The following is a 17,605-nucleotide window of genomic DNA, read 5'->3' as shown; positions in this document are numbered from 1 at the left end:
TGGGTGTAGTGGCAGGCACCTGTAACCCCAGCTACTCAGGAGCCTGAGGCAGGATAATCGCTTGAACCCGGGAGGTGGAGGTTGCAGTGAGCCGAGATTGTGCCACTGCACTCCAGCCCAGGTGACAGAGTGAGTCTCTGTCTCCAAAAAAAAAAAAAAAAAGCCAGGTGCAGTGGCTCACGCCTGTAATCCCAGCACTTTGGGAGGCCGAGGCAGGTGGATCACGAGGTCAGGAGATCAAGACCATCCTGGTTAACACGGTGAAACCCCGCCTCTACTAAAAATAAAAAAAAAAATCAGCCAGGTGTGGTGGTACGCGCCTATAGTCCCAGCTACTTGGGAGGGCGAGAAAGGAGAATCCCTTGAACCCCGGAGGCAGGAGGCAGAAGTTGCAGTGAGCCGAGATCGCACCACTGCACTCCAGCTTGGGCGACAGAGCAAGACTCGGTCAAAAAAAAAAAAAAAAAAGTCATAGAACTACTACACACACACATTGTACCAATATAAATTACCTGGCTTTGATATTGAATGTAGTTATGTTAGATTTAACCTTGAGTGGCAGTTGCTAAAGGGTGTACAGGACCTCTCTGTACTATTAATGCAACTTCCTGTGAACCTATAATTATTTATAAATAAAAAGTTTTAAAAATCTCTACAAAAAAGAAAAGAAATAAGATTATACAAGTATGAGTAAGAGCTGGCCATAAAGAAAGAAAGAAAAATATTTATATAAAAGATTGTGTAAGTAAAGTACCTAGTCCATGGTAGATGCTCAATAAAAATAAATCGTTTTCATTCTTTTTCATTTTTAGACTTTCGTTAGGGCAAATTTATTTTTATTTTTACTTACTATTTTTGAGGCAGGATCTTGCTTTGTCACCCAGGCTTGAGTGCAGTGGTATGATCAGTGCTCACTGCAATCTCGAACTCCTTGGCTCAAGCAATCCTCTTACCTCAGCCTCCTAAGTAGCTGGAACTAGAGGCGTGAGCCACCATGCCTGGCTAATTTTTTTTTTTTTTTTTTTTTTTTTAAGAGATAGGGTCTCATTATGTTTCCCAGGCTGGTTTCAAACTCCTGGGCTCAAACCATCCTCCTCTTGGTCTCCCAAAGTGCTGGGATTACAGGCATGAGCCACCCCATGCCCAGATGGAATATTTAAAACATACAGAAAAGCAGAGAGAACAGGACATTGAGCTTCCATATATTCATCACCAAGACTTAGGAATTGTTAACATTTGTCCATATTTTCTTCATCTATTTTTATCTCTAACAGATAAAGCCCTTTTATTTATCTATTTTTTCCTTGAGACAGGGTCTCACTCTGTCGCTTAGGCTGGAGTGCAAAGGCCCAATCATAGCTCACTGTTACCTTAAACTCCCGGGCTCAAGCAATCCTTCCATCTCAGCCTCCTGAATAGCTAGGACTACAGGCACAGGCCACCATGCCTGAGTGGTTTTTTAAATTTTTTGTAGAGTTAGGGTCTTGCTATGTTGTCCAGGCTGGTTTCAAACTCCTGGCCTCAAGCGATCCTCCTGCCTCACCCTCCCAAAGCACTGGCATTACAGGCATGAGTCACCACACTGGGCCCTGCTTAACAAAAAAAATTTTTTGTTTAAACGGAGTCTCGCTGTGTCACCAGACTGGAGGACAGTGGCACGATCTCCACTCACTACAGCCTCTGCCTCCCAGGTTCAAGGGATTCTCCGGCCTCAGCCTCCCAAGTAGCTGGGACTACAGGCGCATGCCACCACACCCAGCTAATTTTTGTGTTTTTAGTAGAGATGGGGCTTCATCATGTTGGCCAGGATGGTCTCAGTCTCCTGACCTCATGATCCACCTGCCTTGGCCTCCCAAAGTGCTGGGATTACAGGCATGAGCCACCGCGTCCAGCCAACAAATTTTTATGTGCACAAAATAGTATTGTTAACTATATGTACCATATTGTACACGGATTTCTAGAACTTATTCATCTTGTATAACTGAAATTTTATACCCATTGAACAGCAGCTCCCCATCTCCCCAGCTGTTCAGCCTCTGGAAAACCATTGCTCTTATTGATGATGATGCTATTGTTATTATGATTATTTACTATGAGACTGTGTCTTTCCTCTACGTGGGGACCTACAGGTAGGAATCTCCAATGGTCCCAGTTGAGTTGCTTCTTGTAGAAGACAGTTTAGATAGCCTCAGACTTTGAAGATATCCTTAGACTCCAGATATGTCATCCAAAGCTACTGATCTCGGTCAACACCATGCTGAAACTCTGGCTCCTCAATCTACCCTGCATTCTACTCCTTCCCAACCTCGCAAACGTGAGTTGTATATTTGTCATTCATTGTGGGTCAGTATTGTCCTCTTGGGTGGGTCCCCAGCCCCAGAAGAAGAGATGCAGAATTTTCATCTAGAATCTCTTCAAGTGGGCCCTGACCACTCATGACAGGTGCAGAGAATACAAAAACAGAGGTTTCCTGTAACCTTCCTTGTGATGAAATGGCTTACATCATTCCATTCGCTTGAAGAAAAAACTGACCCTGGCTTAATCACTGTCGGTACTATTACCGTTTCCCACCACTTCTTCTCACCTCCATGGCTGATACTCTGGTCCAAGCCACCACCATCCTGCACCAGGGTCACTGAGTTTGTCTCTGGACTGCTCTCCCCACTTCTATCCATGCTTCTTCACTTTATTCTCAAAACAGCACCCATCCAGAGTGTATCTGCCCAAGACTGGCGAGTTCTTCCACATCTCTCTCTGGCTTGCTGGTTTTTTGTTTAAATTCATTTCTCTTATCCTACTGTCATTAGATATTGAAAAGAGCAAAATACTCTGGGCATGGTGGTTCATGCCTATAATCCCAGCTGGGTTTCAAGTATTACTAAAGCCGGCTGGCAACCATTAATATTAGACTATTTAATGACTAGTACCCAAACCTAGATGCACAAAAAGGTCTCTCTTTCAGGTCAACCCAGGCAAGACCTCCAAGTTCCTGTCATATTTCTGTTAATTAATTAGTTATTTCATTCAATATGTATTTATCAAGTACCTAATATGAGCCAGGCAATTCTGCTAGGCTCTAGGCATACAGCCATGAGTATGGTAGATAAAATCCCTGCCCTCATGGAGCTTAAAGCCTAGTGAGAGAGACAGATAATGAGGAAATGAATAAGGTAATTTTAGATTTAGTATTATGAGGGCAATAAAACCAGCTGAAATGATGGAGAGGAATTGAAGGTCATGGAAAACCTCTCTGAGGGAATGAAATTTCAGCTGAGTCCAGAAGAATGAGAGGGAGTCAGTCTTACAAAGAGTAGAAGGAAAAACCAGTCCTGAGTCTGAAAAGGGATGGATTTATTTAAGGAATAGGAAGGAGGCCAGTGTGGCCCAGTGGTGGGGCTTGGGGTAGGAGGACTGGGGGGTCCCAAGCTTCGTAGGAGTGTCCCCTGCACCCATTCTCCAAGAGCAGTGCCTTTCTTAGATCGTAAAACACACAGAGAAAGTGAAGACTTTTTTTTGAGATGGAATCTCTGTCACCCAGGCTGGAGTGCAGTGACTTGCTGCAACCTCTGCCTCCCGGGTTCAAGTGGTTCTCGTGCCTCAGCCTCCCAACTAGCTGAGATTACAGGCATGCGCCACCAAGCCCGGCCAATTTTTGTATTTTTAGTAGAGACAGGGTTTCACCCTGTTGACCATGCTGTTCTTGAACTCCTGGCTTCAAGTGATCCACCCGCCTCGGCTGCCCAAAGTGCTGGGATTACAGGCATGAGCCACCATGCCCAGGCTTGTTTTGTTTTTTTCTTAGCAAAATGTCAGTTCAGTATAAAAATGTGTTCGGAGCCTACTGTGTACCTGTCACTTCAGCTCAAAATAGAACTCAGGAGTTTTGTATTTTCCAGGCTCCGTCCAGTGATCCGTCAGCTTGTCCCATCACTTTTGCCCTCTCTGCCCCTCCCCCTCCAAATCTCTCAGTCAACTGTGAGCCCCAAGACACATCCCCTGTGTTGGCAGCTGCCCTACTCGCCCCCTCCTTAGCCCAGCCTTAAGCAGCTGCTTTTGTCTGAGGACGAGGGAAAGGGGCTATGTAAGGAACGTGGCGGGGCGGGTGTGAAGGGAGCACAAGAGGCCTCGCCTGGGCTCTGGATGAGCAGTGGAGGCCAGGGCCGTGCTCCAAATGGGTCCTGAAGATGGTTGTCAAGGTCCCTAGGGTTAGGAGAGTCCACTGGGGAGAAAGGTGACCACAGGACGGATGCTGCCAGGCTCAGGGCGGGAGGGACGTGCCGTGATTGAAAGGTGCCACCTGTCAGATCTTCCACGGGAAATCCGAGCCTCCCAGTCTAGGGTAAAGTGTTGTACCAACAGGCCAGTAAACAGTGCTTTTCAGGCAGCCCAAGCCTCTTGAAATGGGGGTGGGGTGGAAGAGGGAGAGGAAGGGGGGAGGCGGGACCAAAGAGCTGGGGGCTAGAGGCCACTAGGGCTTAAAGGCAGCCTGGGAGTGAGGCCACTCAGCTGGAGGAAAGAGACAGCTCCCGAGCCACAGGCAGAAGCACCACAGGTAGGAGAAGCCCTGGGACCCTTTCTAAGGGTCCCTCCCCATCTGCCAATTCTCACTCCCACCGTCCAAGGGCCAGAACCTCCCAGGAGGGCCCCCCAGTTGGAGAAATCCAGGCTCCTTTCTAATTCTCTCCACCACGATGTCTACTGTCTGTAGATGCCAGGGGTCTCAGCCCTGCACCAGAGCACCTACAGAGCAGACTGCAAGTGGCCATCCACGAGGAGGCCTCAGAGCAGGGGAAGGGACCTTGGGAGTCTCAAGAGTCAAGCTGGGTTGGGGGGTAGACTGTCTAAGCCAAGCCTGTCCAGCCCACAGGCTACCTGTGGCCCAGGATGGCTTTGAATGTGGCCCAACATGAATTCATAAACTTTCTTAAAACATTATGAGATTTTTTTTTTTTTTTGCAATTTTTGTTTTAGCTCATCCACTATCGTTAGTGTTAACGTATTTTACATGTGGCCCAAGACACTTCTACTTCTACCAGTGTGGCCTAAGGAAGCCAAAAGATTGGATACCCCTAGTCTAAGCAATTGAGGTTGGCCTCTCCAAGGGAGGGCCCCTGGCTGAGTGGGGAAGGTGGAAGCCTTAGGACAACCAGATGACAGATGAGGCTGCAGTGGGTGGCAGACGCATCACAGAACATCCAGTGTTTATACTACTGGGGGTTTGGATCTTGGGCTCCTGAGTCCCTTTCCTCCTGGTCTGCCAGAAGAAACAGGAAGAGAGAGGGAGGGGAGATATCTGCAGTGCTGCTTTGGACACAAAACAGGGATGGTCTGGAGACTTCCTGGGGAAGGAAGGAGGAAGGAAAGGAGAGAGTAAGAAAGGAAGGTGGGGGCAGAGAAACTTTCATGAAGGGCCTACTGTGCACCTAGAAGAAAGAGAGAGGAACTCCTCGGCTGAATCTGACTGCCCTTCCCAACTGGTGGGGTGCCCCCATTTTGGGCCAGGGCTTTTGGAGGGACACTGAGCTGAGGAGCTAGTGGGAGCATATATTTGGTGTGAGCTCTGGAGTGGAAGTTGGGATACTTGGATTCTAGATAGGGCCAGGCCATTTGTCCTATAACTTTAGTCAAGGGACTTCAACTCCCTGAGCCTGAAATTCCTACTGGCTCCCTAATGGGGCCAATAACCTATTCTGAAGGGTGGGAACAAGAAACGACCAAGAGAAAGCAGGGCCCCCGCAGCATAAGCTGTAAACTGCTGCAGGGCTGTGAATGCTGGGGGCAGGGGGTGGGGGTGGCGTCCTGGTTTCTCAGCATTCTGAGCATCTTCACTCCTTTTCTATTTGTGACAAGCCTGGAGGGTGGAAAGCTGAGGTGATAAACACGCAGGATAGCTGAGGTGTGTGTGCATGTGCGTGCACCTACCTTCCCCTCCACCACCCTAAGTATGCAGCATGTAGACAGAAGGAAAGATGGTTAGAGTGGCCAGCCTCAGTGGCTCATACCTATAAACCCAGCACTTTAGGAGGCCGAGGCAGGAGGACCACTTGAGGCCAAGAGTTTGAGACCAGCCTGGGAAACATAGTGAGACCCCATCTCTATAAATAAAAAAAAAAATTAGCCAGGTGTGATGGCGCACACCTGTGGTCACAGCTTCTCCGGAGGCTTAGGTGGGAAGATCCTTTGAGTCCAGGAGGTAGAGTCACAGTGAGCTATGATTGAGCCACTGCACTCCAGTCTGGGCAACAGAGTAAGACCCTGTCTCTTAAAAATAAAAGATGACTGGAGCACTCAGCTATGTCTTAGCCAAATAGTGTCACACTTTGAGGTATAAAAAGGGCTTGTTATCATCCTACTGGCATTCAGTTCTCTCTGCCTTGACTCACTGATAAATGCCCTCAAGGCTGGGTCAGGACCTTGCCCTGGCACAGGGCTGGGCACAGCCAACCCACACCATACAAGCTGATGGGTGCTGAGTACTCATTCATGCCAAGCATGCCTCTGAATCCTGTTTTGTTTTGTTTTTTTAAGAGCTGAGGTCTCACTTTGTTGCCCAGGCTGGAGTGTAGTGGCTATTCATAGGCATCATTATAGAGTACCGCAAGCTTGACCTCCTGGCCTCAGATGATCCTCCTGCCTCAGCCTCCTGAGTAGCTGGGACCACAGGCATGTGCCTCCACGCCTGGCTCCAAATATTTTCTAAGCATGGGCTTCCTTAATCCTCCAAATATTTTCTAAGCATGGGCTTCCTTAATCCTCCAAATATTTTCTAAGCATGGGCTTCTTTAATCCTCCACCATCCCTATGGGATGGGACCTATTGTTGTCGGCAGAAATCAAAACACAGAGAGGATGGATAGCTTGCTCAAGGTTAACACAATTAGTAACCCATGGGAGCTGAGATCCCATCACAGGAAGACACCAGAATCAATGATTTTCACCACTAGTCCATGTCACCTTCCAAACAAGAGCAGAGAGCAAGAGGGGAAGGGATTGTGTTAGACCAGCATTTGCCATGCTTTCTTCTGCTGCTAGAGAGAGTAGTAGATGCTCCTCAGGAAAAACAAAGCAAAAAGAAAAGAAAACAAAGGGAGGAAAAAAAAAAGTCATGGTCAAATAGGTTTGGAGAAAAGCAAGTTAAATGAAGTTTAAACAAGATTTAGGTTTCTTGACTATCTGGTTTCTAAAATCTATTTAAATGCTAATGAATTTGTATATCTGTTTTTGTTTTGGTTTGTTTTGTTTAATTTTATTTTCTTTACTATAGAGACAGAATTTAATATGTTGCCTAGGCTGGTCTTGAACTCTTGGGCTGAAGTAATCCTCCCACCTCGGCTTCCCAAAATGCTAAGATTATAGGCGTGAGCCACTGTGCCTGGCTGAAACTGTATATCTCTAAGAGGGTAAAGAGTAGGCTTTTTTGTGGAGCAACCTTAGCCAGAGAATATTCTTTCTCCCAACCCCACAGAAAACCCTCTCCATGTCACGGGAGACCCTAGTTTTCCACAGAACACAGTGTGGAGAACCTGATCCAGATGAAACCCATCATTGTCAGTGGAAACTGAGGCCCAGAGAGGGAAAACGACTTGCTCAGGTCTCAGTGGGGACTGGAAGATGCAGGTCACAGCCAGCTCCACAACTTCCCAGCTCCCAGCATCTCTGCTGATGTGCGTCCATCCCCCCGGCTCATCTTCCCTCTTTTTTTTTTTTTTTTTTTTTTTTGAGACAGAGTCTCGCTTTGTTGCCCAGGCTGGAGTGCAGTGACACGATCTCGGTTCACTGCAACCTCCACCTCCCGGGTTCGAGCGATTCTCCTGCCTCAGCCTCCCAAGTAGCTGGGATTATAGGCGTCTGCCACCACACCCAGCTGATTTTTGTATTTTTGGTAGAGATGGGGTTTCACCATATTGGCCAGGCTGGTCTCGAACATTGTGATCTGCCCACCACGGGCTCCCAAAGTGCTGGGATTACAGGCATGAGCCACCATGCCGGGCGTCATCTTCCCTCTTACTTTAAGACATTGCTGGAGCCGCTGAACCAGGAAGGGGCTCTAGCAGGAATCAGAGGACAGTGTGAGCATCTTTACAAATCCCAGCCTACTTTTAGGAAATAGTGAGGGCATCGAATTCAGGAACCCCAGGACTCTGGGTAAGACCCGAGTGGGTGGTGGGAACAGAGCCCTGTCCCTATCTTCTTGCCTCCTGTCCTCTGCCCAATTACCCAGGTGCCTTCGGTACTATCACTGAGAAAGATGGTACTGCCAAGGGCAGGGGGTATTTTTAGTGTGTGACAGGAGTGTCCACTTTTCTTCCTGCCTGAGTCATGCCCTGAGCCCTATTTGGGGATTGTTTTCTTTGTAACTACACCCCCCAAGTAGGGCAGGAGCATGAAGCAGCTAACCCAGGGCCCCCACACACCTGTTTTTGTAGATCCTCTGGTATATACAGTACTTAAATAGGAAACTCCGAGTTAAGATGTCATAATCTACCCCCATGCTCCCGGGGGCAGTCGGAGAGTCAGATTGCCCAGCAGAGGCCAGGGAGAGTACGGCTCCATTCTTCACTCAAGGAAACGCTTCCTTGCCCAGGCCCACCTTTTCCAAAAACCACAGGCTGGCAGAGCTGGCAAAGCTGCAGAGACCAGTTGGCCCTGGGGTTCCCAAATTTCCGCCATTTTTATACACCACCTCTATGATTTTGCTACATCTGCACCGCCTATGTTCCAGTTTCCTGAATTACTTCCTTTGAATCAACTTATTTTTAAGTTCAGTAAATGTATTTTTAAAAGACACTGTATCACTGTTGGAAATGGAAACTCAATATCACTTACCAGAAATAGAAAGTAACTGTAAAAATAAATACAATGGAAACAAAATGGTGTTATTCAATTCTATCTAGATACTTCTGCTTGCCTAGGCTCTCAGGGGAGAGTAGCAGTTGTTCCACAGGTGTTCTAGGATGCCAGTATAAAATTGTGACCAGGCGCTGCTCATACCTGCAATCCCAGAACCTTGGGAGGCCGAGGCAGGTGGATCGCTTGACCTCAGGAGTTTGAGACCAGCCTGGGCAACGTGGCAAAACCCCATCTCTACAAAAAAAAAAAAAAACACACACACACAAAAATTAGCTAGGTGTGGTGGTGAGCACCTGTAGTCCCAGCTACTCAGGAGGCTGAGGTTAGAGGATCACCTGACCCCAGGAGGCAGAGGTTGCAGTGACCTGAGATTGTGCTCCTGCACTCCAGCCTGGATGACAGAGCGAGACTCTGTCTCAAAAAATAAATAATACAATAAAATTGTGACCACCTCAGTTGCTTAATCAAAAAGAGGCAACATGACTGAAAAGGCATTATGTGATTCAATGTTCTTTAAAGCCAAAACCAGAACCTACAGAGGGGCATCAGGTGAACACCATCTGACATCATGTCAACGTAGCCCAACCATCCCAGCTTTGGGGAAGCACTTCTCTGTCCTTCGTGCTTGGGCCCCGTGTCCAAGCAGGAGCTAAGACTGAACCACGGACTTCCTGACTCCCAGGCCAGAGCTCTCTGAGGGTGGGGTCTTCACCTCATGCTGGGATGGGGCATGACCAGGTCTGCTTGTCTTCTCTTTCCAGAGATGGAGCAGAAGGAAGGGAAGCCCTCTGAGGATGGGACCACCGTCTCCCCAGCTGCAGACGACCCGGAGATGTCAGGAGGTGGAGCCCCTGCGGAGGAGACCAAAGGCACAGCTGGAAAGGCCATCAATGAGGGGCCTCCCGCTGAGTCAGGAAAGCAGGAAAAGGCACCAGCCGAGGATGGCATGTCAGCGGAACTCCAGGGGGAAGCAAATGGATTAGATGAGGTCAAAGTGGAATCTCAGAGGGAGGCTGGTGGGAAAGAGGACACTGAGGCTGAACTTAAAAAGGAGGATGGTGAGAAGGAAGAGACCACTGTGGCTTCTCAGGAGATGACTGGCAGGAAAGAAGAGACCAAATCTGAACCCAAGGAGGCTGAGGAAAAGGAGGAGAGCACGCTGGCCTCTGAGAAGCAGAAGGCTGAGGAGAAAGAGGCCAAACCTGAATCTGGGCAGAAAGCCGATGCCAACGACAGAGACAAGCCTGAACCTAAGGCAATGGTTGAGGAGGAGGAGGCCAAGACAGCCTCTCAGGAGGAGACAGGCCAGAAGAAAGAGCGCAGCACTGAACCCAAGGAGAAGGCTACTGACGAAGAGGCCAAGGCTGAATCGCAGAAGAAGACTGTTGCGGAGGATGAGGCTAAGGCTGAACCCAAGGAGCCCGATGGGAAAGAGGAGGCCAAACATGATGCAAAAGAGGAGGCTGATGCAAAGGAGGAGGCGGAGGAGGTGGAGGAGGCGGAGGAGGCAGTGAGTGAGGCAGGAAAGGGGCAAGGAGGCTCTGTCGTCTCCTGCTCCTGGAAGCAAGCCCCCTCTGCTTCAGTCAGTTGGGAAAGTCCAGTCTTCCTCCCGATGATTTCCAGAGCCCGGGGTGGGGGAGGGGGAGTAAGGGGTGAAGCACCGTAGTCCCAGGCTGCGTTTCAGATCTTTCTGAAGTCCTCATGAAGCCAGGGCAGGTGCTGTGTGACCATGAGCTCATGCAGATCATGCTCATTCCAGGAGCCAGGCGGTCCCAGCGAAGAGCAGGAGCAGGATGTGGAAAAAGAACCAGAGGGAGGGGCAGGGGTGATTCCCAGCTCCCCGGAGGAGTGGCCTGAGAGCCCCACTGGGGAGAGGCACAACCTCAGCACAGGTGAGTGAGAGCCCAGAGCCCACGGGATGCTGCAGGGGCCACCTGGGGGAGGGGCGCAAGGAGCATGCACGGATAGCCCCAGCTTCCCTCCCTCCTTTCACTTTCCTCCAGATGGGCTGGGTCCAGACTCTGTAGCTTCCGGACAGACCAGTCCTTCAGCCAGGTAATATCAAACTCTGGGGCTCCAGCTTCAATTCCCCCTACCTCCTGCTTCCCTCAGCATCCACTATCAACTCAGTCTGGGCTCCCTCAGCACCTGATTTCAAGATATTCCAGGATTCCTGGCATTCAGCTTCCTATCCCAGGGCAGAGCCCAGGAAGCCAAAGAAGCCAGAGGCATGGCCGGCCGCAGTGGCTCACTCCTGTAATCTCGGCACTCTTGGAGGCCGAGGTGGGTGGATTACCTGAGGTCACGAGTTCGAGATCAGCCTGGCCAACATGGTGAAACCCCGTCTCTACCAAAAATACAAAAATTAGCTGAGCGTGGTGGTGGGCACCTGTAATCCTATCTACTCGGGAGGCTGAGGCAGGATAATTACTTGAACCCGGGAGGTGGAGGTTGCAGTGAGCCGAGATCGTGCCATTGCACTGCAGCGTGGGCGACAGAGCAAGACTCCGTCTCAAAACAACAACAACAACAACAGCAACAACAAAAAACCAGAGCCAGAAAGGAGCGCAAAGGATACCTGATCCACTTCCCATGCCATGGCTGAAGTCTGCCCTGTGGCATCCCTGACACTTCACAGGAGCTCCTTATCTTTCAGCTGAACATGTTTCCATGGTGCCAGTCATCCAAAAAGCATGATCAGAAAGCCTGAGTTGGGACAATGGTTCTGCCATGTACCAGCTGTGTGACCTTGGCCATGTCACTGAACCTCTTCTCATCTGTGAAGTGGGTGTAGCAATTGTATCTACCTCGTAGGATTATTCTCAGGCTTCAATGAGTAACAAGTGCAAAGCACTTTAGCCCAGTGCCTTGTCCATGGCAGGTGCTGGATAAAATAAGAGGCTTATGCTTGCCATTGCACAACTTCAGTCATTAGAAGGATTATCTGGAGCTGAAATCTGCTTCCTTGTCCTCCCCGTTTTTTGTTGTTTTTTTTTTTTTTTGAGATGGAGTCTTGCTCTGTCGCCCAGGCTGGAGTGCAATGGCGTGATCTCAGGTCACTGCAACCTCTGCCTCCCGGGTTCAAGCGATTCTCCTGCCTCAGCCTTCCAAGAGCTGGGATTATATGCGCGCGCCACCACGCCTGTCTAATTTTTGTATTTTTACTAGAGGCGGGGTTTCACCATGTTGGCCAGGCTGGTTTTGAACTCCTGACCTCAGGTGATCCACCCACCTTGGCCTCCCAAAATGCTGGGATTACAGGCATGAGCCACTGTGCCCGGCCTCCTTGTCCCCTTCTTAGGGAAAGATAACCAGTGAATAGTCACCGAGCAGGCACAGATGGATGCTTTACATTCACCTTCTTATGTAGGGCAGGTAGGTATTCTTGTCCTCATTTTACAAATGAGGAAGCTAAGGCTCAAACGATGTGACAGTCCCAAGATCACACAGCAAATAAGAGGCAAAGCCATGCCAAGTGCAGTGGCTCACACCTATAATCCCAGCACTTTGGGAGGCTGAGGCGGGCAGATCACCTGAGGTCAGGAGTTTGAGACCAGCCTGGCCAACATGGTGCAATCCCATCTCTACTAATAATACAAAAATTAGCTGGGTGTGGTGGTGGGTGCCTGTAATCCCAGCTACTCAGGAGGCTGAGACAGGAGAATTGCTTGAACCCGGGAGGCAGAGGTTGCAGTGAGCCAAGATCACGCCACTGCACTCCAGCCTGGGCAACAAGAGCAAAGCTCCGTCCCAAAAAAAAAAAAAAGAGAAGCAAACCAGGTTCCAAACTCAGGTCAGACCTCAGAGGTGTCCTAGCTCTACCCACATGTCCTCACCAGACCACATGCTCCCCCAAGTTACACCGAGACTCACGATTCCTTCTCAATGTCCTCCCAGTGCTGGGCACAGCTGCACACAACCCTTTAGACTGCAGTGCCGCCCACCCTCCAGCCCCACAGCCCCCTCCCTGTGTCCTGCAGTGCTGGTCCCAGCCTCTCTCACACTTCTTTGGACTTCTCCATATAGTGAGTCTTCACCCAGCGACGTGCCCCAGACTCCTCCTGAGTCCCCTCCCTCAGGGGAGAAGAAGGAGAAGGCACCAGAGCGCAGGGTATCAGCCCCTGCTCGGCCCCGGGGGCCCCGGGCACAGAACCGCAAAGCCATCGTGGACAAGTTTGGCGGGTAGGACACAGGCCAGGGGCTGGGCTGGGCTTTCCCGTAGGAACCCTGGGTTGGTGGGAGGGTGGCCTCAGGGGCGGTGGGAACAGCCCAGGCCAAGGCAGGAGGACTGACACCTGGGGGCTGGGGATCCTCCCAGTGGGGCCCTTCATGGCCTCCTGCCTCTCTGGCTTGGCCTTGCACCCCTCTCCCCTCACAGGGCAGCGTCCGGCCCCACGGCCCTGTTCCGGAACACTAAGGCAGCCGGGGCAGCCATTGGTGGTGTCAAGAACATGCTCTTGGAGTGGTGCCGAGCCATGACAAAAAAATACGAGGTGGGAAGGAACAGAGCTGCATGGGTGGGGCAGGGGTCCACGGAGGGTCCAAGTGGTGCAAACCCCAAAAGGTAGGAGGGTGGGAAGGGGGCCAAGTCCAGGCCATCTGGCTGAGGCTCACTGAGGCCTCCTCTGTGCCCTGCCTGCCATAGCATGTGGACATCCAGAACTTCTCCTCCAGCTGGAGCAGTGGCATGGCCTTCTGTGCCCTCATCCACAAGTTCTTCCCTGACGCCTTTGACTACGCAGAGCTGGACCCCGCAAAGCGCCGGCACAACTTCACCCTGGCTTTCTCCACAGCAGAGTAAGCCATAGCCATGGGCTGGCAAAGCTGGATGGGAGCCTAGGCAAGGACTGGATTCACAGGGGTTGAGTAGTGAGGCAGTTATACTGATGCTGGTGCCACACGTTCATGTATCCAACAGACATTTTTTGAGGGCCAGGCACTGTTTCAGGCCCTGGGGATACAGCAGTGGGTGAAAAAGACAAAAATCTCTGCTTGAGTCCAGCGCAGTGGCTCACTTGTATAATCCCAGCACTTTGGGAGGCTGAGGCAGGAGAATCGCTTGAGGCCAGGAGTTCAAGACCAGCCTGGGCAACATAGTGAGACCCCCATCTCTACAAGAAAATCAAAAAATTAGCTGGGCATGGTGGTGGATACCTGTGGTCCCAGCTACTCGGGAGGCTGAGATGGGAGGATCACTTGGGCTCAGGAAGTCAAGGCTGCAGTGAGCCATGATTGAGTCACTGCACTCCAGCTTGGGTGACAGAGCAAGACTTTGTCTTTAAAAAAAAGTACAATTTTAAAAAATGAAAGGGAAACTTGCAGTCTGGACTTACAGCTCTAAGTGAATATCAGAAGGGCAGGCAGCTCTGCTCTCACCAAGTGCTCCTGACCTGCAGGCTGTGAACCAACTGTCCTGCTCCTGCAGCTGCCTGGACTCTGGTTCTGAGTCAAGCAGAGCTACTGGAAGGTGAAAGGAGTCATCAGATGACAAAGACAGGCCGACAGGAGGCATCAGGCAGCTGAAAGCCCAGGAGGTCGTGGGGATGTGTGGAGAAGGAGAGAGGAGAATAGAAGCTGAGGTGCCTGGGTTTGAATCCTGCCTCCTTCTCCCTAGCTCTGTGACCCTTCCCAGCTGGCTTAACCTCTCTAGAGGCCCCACATCACAGGGCTTGTTGTGAAGATTAAGTGTGAAGAGGAAAGAATGTCTGCCACAGCCATCATACCCCACTGCCCATTCCAGAACTCTCCTCCGATTCCCATGGAGTCCGGGGATGAGGGGAGGGAGTGGCCAATGCCGAAGCCCCCAGTGGCGGAGCCCTTCCCCACCCACTCCCCAGGCTCAATGAGAATGAAGGTTTTGCCTCTACCACATAGAGGGACAGCACCCTAACCCACAACCATGGGGCACTGCATTGGTTGCAGGGAGCTTGTCCCATTCTCCAAAATCCTCCAGTGTGTGTCCTTCCCACAGCTCCCAGTCTGACGTGGATTTTGGCCCTGCAGTCTCAGCCCTAAGGCAGGATTTCCTCTGGGCCCTGGTTTCTCCTATGCCAGCACCTATGGCTGGCTTTGGTAGGCAGGGACTGCTGAGACCCAGCTTCAGAGTAAGGGTGCCAGAGGTGTCAGACAGGCCCTCAGGGTTGTGTTGCTCACTTTGGCCTTGGGCAAACCACCAAAACACTCTGAGTCTCCGCTTCCTCTTCTGCTGGCTGAGGATGGAGGGGAGGAGTCTATGAGAACGTCCAAGGGGAAGCATCTCATAAAGCATGAGGTGGGAGTGAGGTCCCAACACTGATTAGCTCAGATTATTGGCCTCAGCAAAGCCAGTGGTGCCACAGAGCCCCAAAGGGCAGCTGTGAAGTTAGAAAAAGAGGACTTGTTGCTAAGTGCCAGCAGCTCCTGAAACACACCAAGCATTTCTGCCTCGGGGCCCTTGCACCTGCTGTTTCCTCTGCCTGGACTCCTTTCCCCAGATGTGCACATGACTTACTCTAAGAGGCCTACCCTGAGCACCCTATTAAAAAAATACCACAGCTGTGTGCAGTGGCTCACACCTGTAATCCTAGCACTTTAGGAGACCGAGGCGTGGGGATCACTTGAGGTCAGGAGTTCGAGATCAGCCTGGCCAACATGGTGAAACCTTGTCTCCACTAAAAATACAAAAACTAGCTGGGCGTGGCGGCACACACCTGTAATCCCAGCTACTTGGGAGGCTGAGGCAGGAGAATCGTTTGAATCCAGGAAGCAGAGGTTGCAGTGAGCCGAAATCACGACACTGCATTCCAGCCTGGGCAACAGAGCAAGACTCTGTCTCAAAAATAAATAAATAAATACATTAAAAATAAATAAAAAATACCAGATCTCCTCCAACAGAAGAATATACCCTGTCTCCCTTCCTGCCTTATTTTCCTCCTTAGCACCTCTCACCTTCTGATGTACCATCTACTTTGTGTGTTGCTTACTGTCTCCTGCCACAAGAATTTCCATGCCATGAGAGTGCAGAAGTTTTGGTTTTATTCACTGATGAATTCTCAGAGCCTGGAAGAGGGCCTGGCACATAATAGGCTCCTGATAAATACATAGAGACTGAATGAGTGATGCTCCTAGAGATGCTGCAGCTGCAAGCCAGGACTCTGGCTAGGGTTTGGTTTCTGTCCTTTATCTTTTTTTTTTTTTTTTTTTTTTTGAGACAGAGTGTCACTCTGTCACCCAGGCTGGAGTGCAGTGGTATGATCTCAGCTCACTGCAACCTCCGCCTCCTGGGTTCGAGTGATTCTCATGCCTCAGCCTCCCGAGTAACTGGGATTACAGGTGCCTGGCACCATGCCCAGCTAATTTTTGTATTTTTAGTAGAGATGGAATTTCGCCATGTTGGCCAGGCTGGTGTCAAACTCCTGACCTCGGGTGATCCAGCTGCTTCAGCCTCCCAAAGTGCTGGGACTACAGGCATGAGCCACCGCACCTGGCCCCTTAAATTCTTCCTGAGGGGCCTGGTCTAACAGAAGCTCCCCGGTTCCAGAGGACAGATACACACGCATGTGAAAGTGGTGGGTTAATGCAGAACTAGAGACCAGAGGGTCCTGCTTCCATGTGAGGACAATAAGTGCAATGAAAATGTGGGCTTTGGAATCAGACCCAGCTGGGTTTGAGTCTTTTTTTATTTTAATTTTTGTTTCTATTTTTTGGAGAAGCTCCCATTCTCCGAAAAGGTCTCACTAGGTTGTCCAGGCTGGTCTCAAACTACTGAGCTCAAGGGATCCTCCTGCCTTGGCCTCCCAAAGTGCTGGGATTACAGGTGTGAGCCACTGTGCCTGGCCTAAAACTCATTATTGAAGTATTCACTGGTGTTGGCTTTGGGGTTACCTATCAACATCCTGTGACCTACCTAAAGGAAGCCACAGCACCTGGCCTGGGTTTGTCTTAACTCTGTTGGGGCCTCAGTTATCTCATCTAGATATATAATGGGATGAATGGCTTAGATGATCTCCCAGCTCCAACATCCCAGCCCATCCTATGGGCTTCGTCATTGCTGGGCTGCCTGCACCCATCCCCTTGGCTCCCATATCCTTCACCTTTGACCTTCTGCTCCTCATTCCACCCCATTCCTTAGGAAACTGGCTGACTGTGCTCAGCTGCTGGATGTGGATGACATGGTGCGGTTGGCTGTGCCTGACTCCAAGTGCGTCTACACCTACATCCAGGAACTGTACCGCAGCCTTGTGCAGAAAGGACTGGTGAAGACCAAGAAGAAGTGAGGAGGTGACTGGCTCTGTGGGTAGAGATGGGCAGGGTGCCCAGCTCACCAGCCACGGCCCGGGAGCTCCCTTCTGCTCCATGGAGGCACCAGAGCCCAGGGCTTAAGCAAGGGTGTGTGGCGTTGGTTTTAACTGCATTAAAAGTACTTTTGTAAAATCCTGTCGGCCCCTCAGTGCTCTCTCCATACTTGGCCCAGCAACCTCTGCACTCTGGGATAATAAACTCTGGCCATAGGGGATTCCTCACCTGCTGAGGTCTCAATAACTGCGCAAGGTGTTTGGGAAAGGACAATGGCCTGGGTCCCATCACTAACCAGCTGTGTGACACATACAGTTAACCTCTCTGGGCCTCAGTTTACAGTCTGAAAGGGGATAATGAGAGTTCCAACCTTATGAAGGTGTTGCGAGAGTTAAACGACATAATGAAATGGGCAAAGCTTTTTGCCCAGTCCTGCCACTCAAGTGTTCAGTAAGTGGTCGCCAAAAATAAAAAACAAACTT

At 50.4% G+C, this 17,605-nt stretch overlaps 1 protein-coding gene across 2 annotated transcripts; it reads left to right on the top strand.

Annotated features, from left to right (window-relative positions):
- Positions 1-1,056: 1,056 nt before the first annotated feature.
- Positions 1,057-17,593, top strand: SMTNL1 (smoothelin like 1). 2 transcript variants are annotated; one of them, XM_054524356.2, is made up of 8 exons: positions 1,057-2,314; positions 9,611-10,359; positions 10,609-10,741; positions 10,853-10,904; positions 12,876-13,031; positions 13,228-13,342; positions 13,495-13,646; positions 16,960-17,593. In XM_054524356.2, exons 1-8 carry the CDS (start codon positions 2,221-2,223, stop codon positions 17,102-17,104), a joined length of 1,596 nt encoding a protein of 531 aa, XP_054380331.1. In that variant the 5' UTR covers positions 1,057-2,220; the 3' UTR covers positions 17,105-17,593. The 2 variants fall into 2 exon arrangements, with proteins under 2 accessions (XP_054380331.1, XP_024110920.2); XM_024255152.3 differs by lacking the exon at positions 1,057-2,314 and adding an exon at positions 4,495-4,552.
- The last annotated feature ends 12 nt before the right edge of the window (positions 17,594-17,605 follow it).

Source organism: Pongo abelii, chromosome 9 (genome assembly GCF_028885655.2).
Source record: "Pongo abelii isolate AG06213 chromosome 9, NHGRI_mPonAbe1-v2.0_pri, whole genome shotgun sequence".
Lineage (NCBI taxonomy): Eukaryota > Metazoa > Chordata > Mammalia > Primates > Hominidae > Pongo > Pongo abelii.
This window is presented reverse-complemented; position numbering and strand designations above follow the sequence as displayed.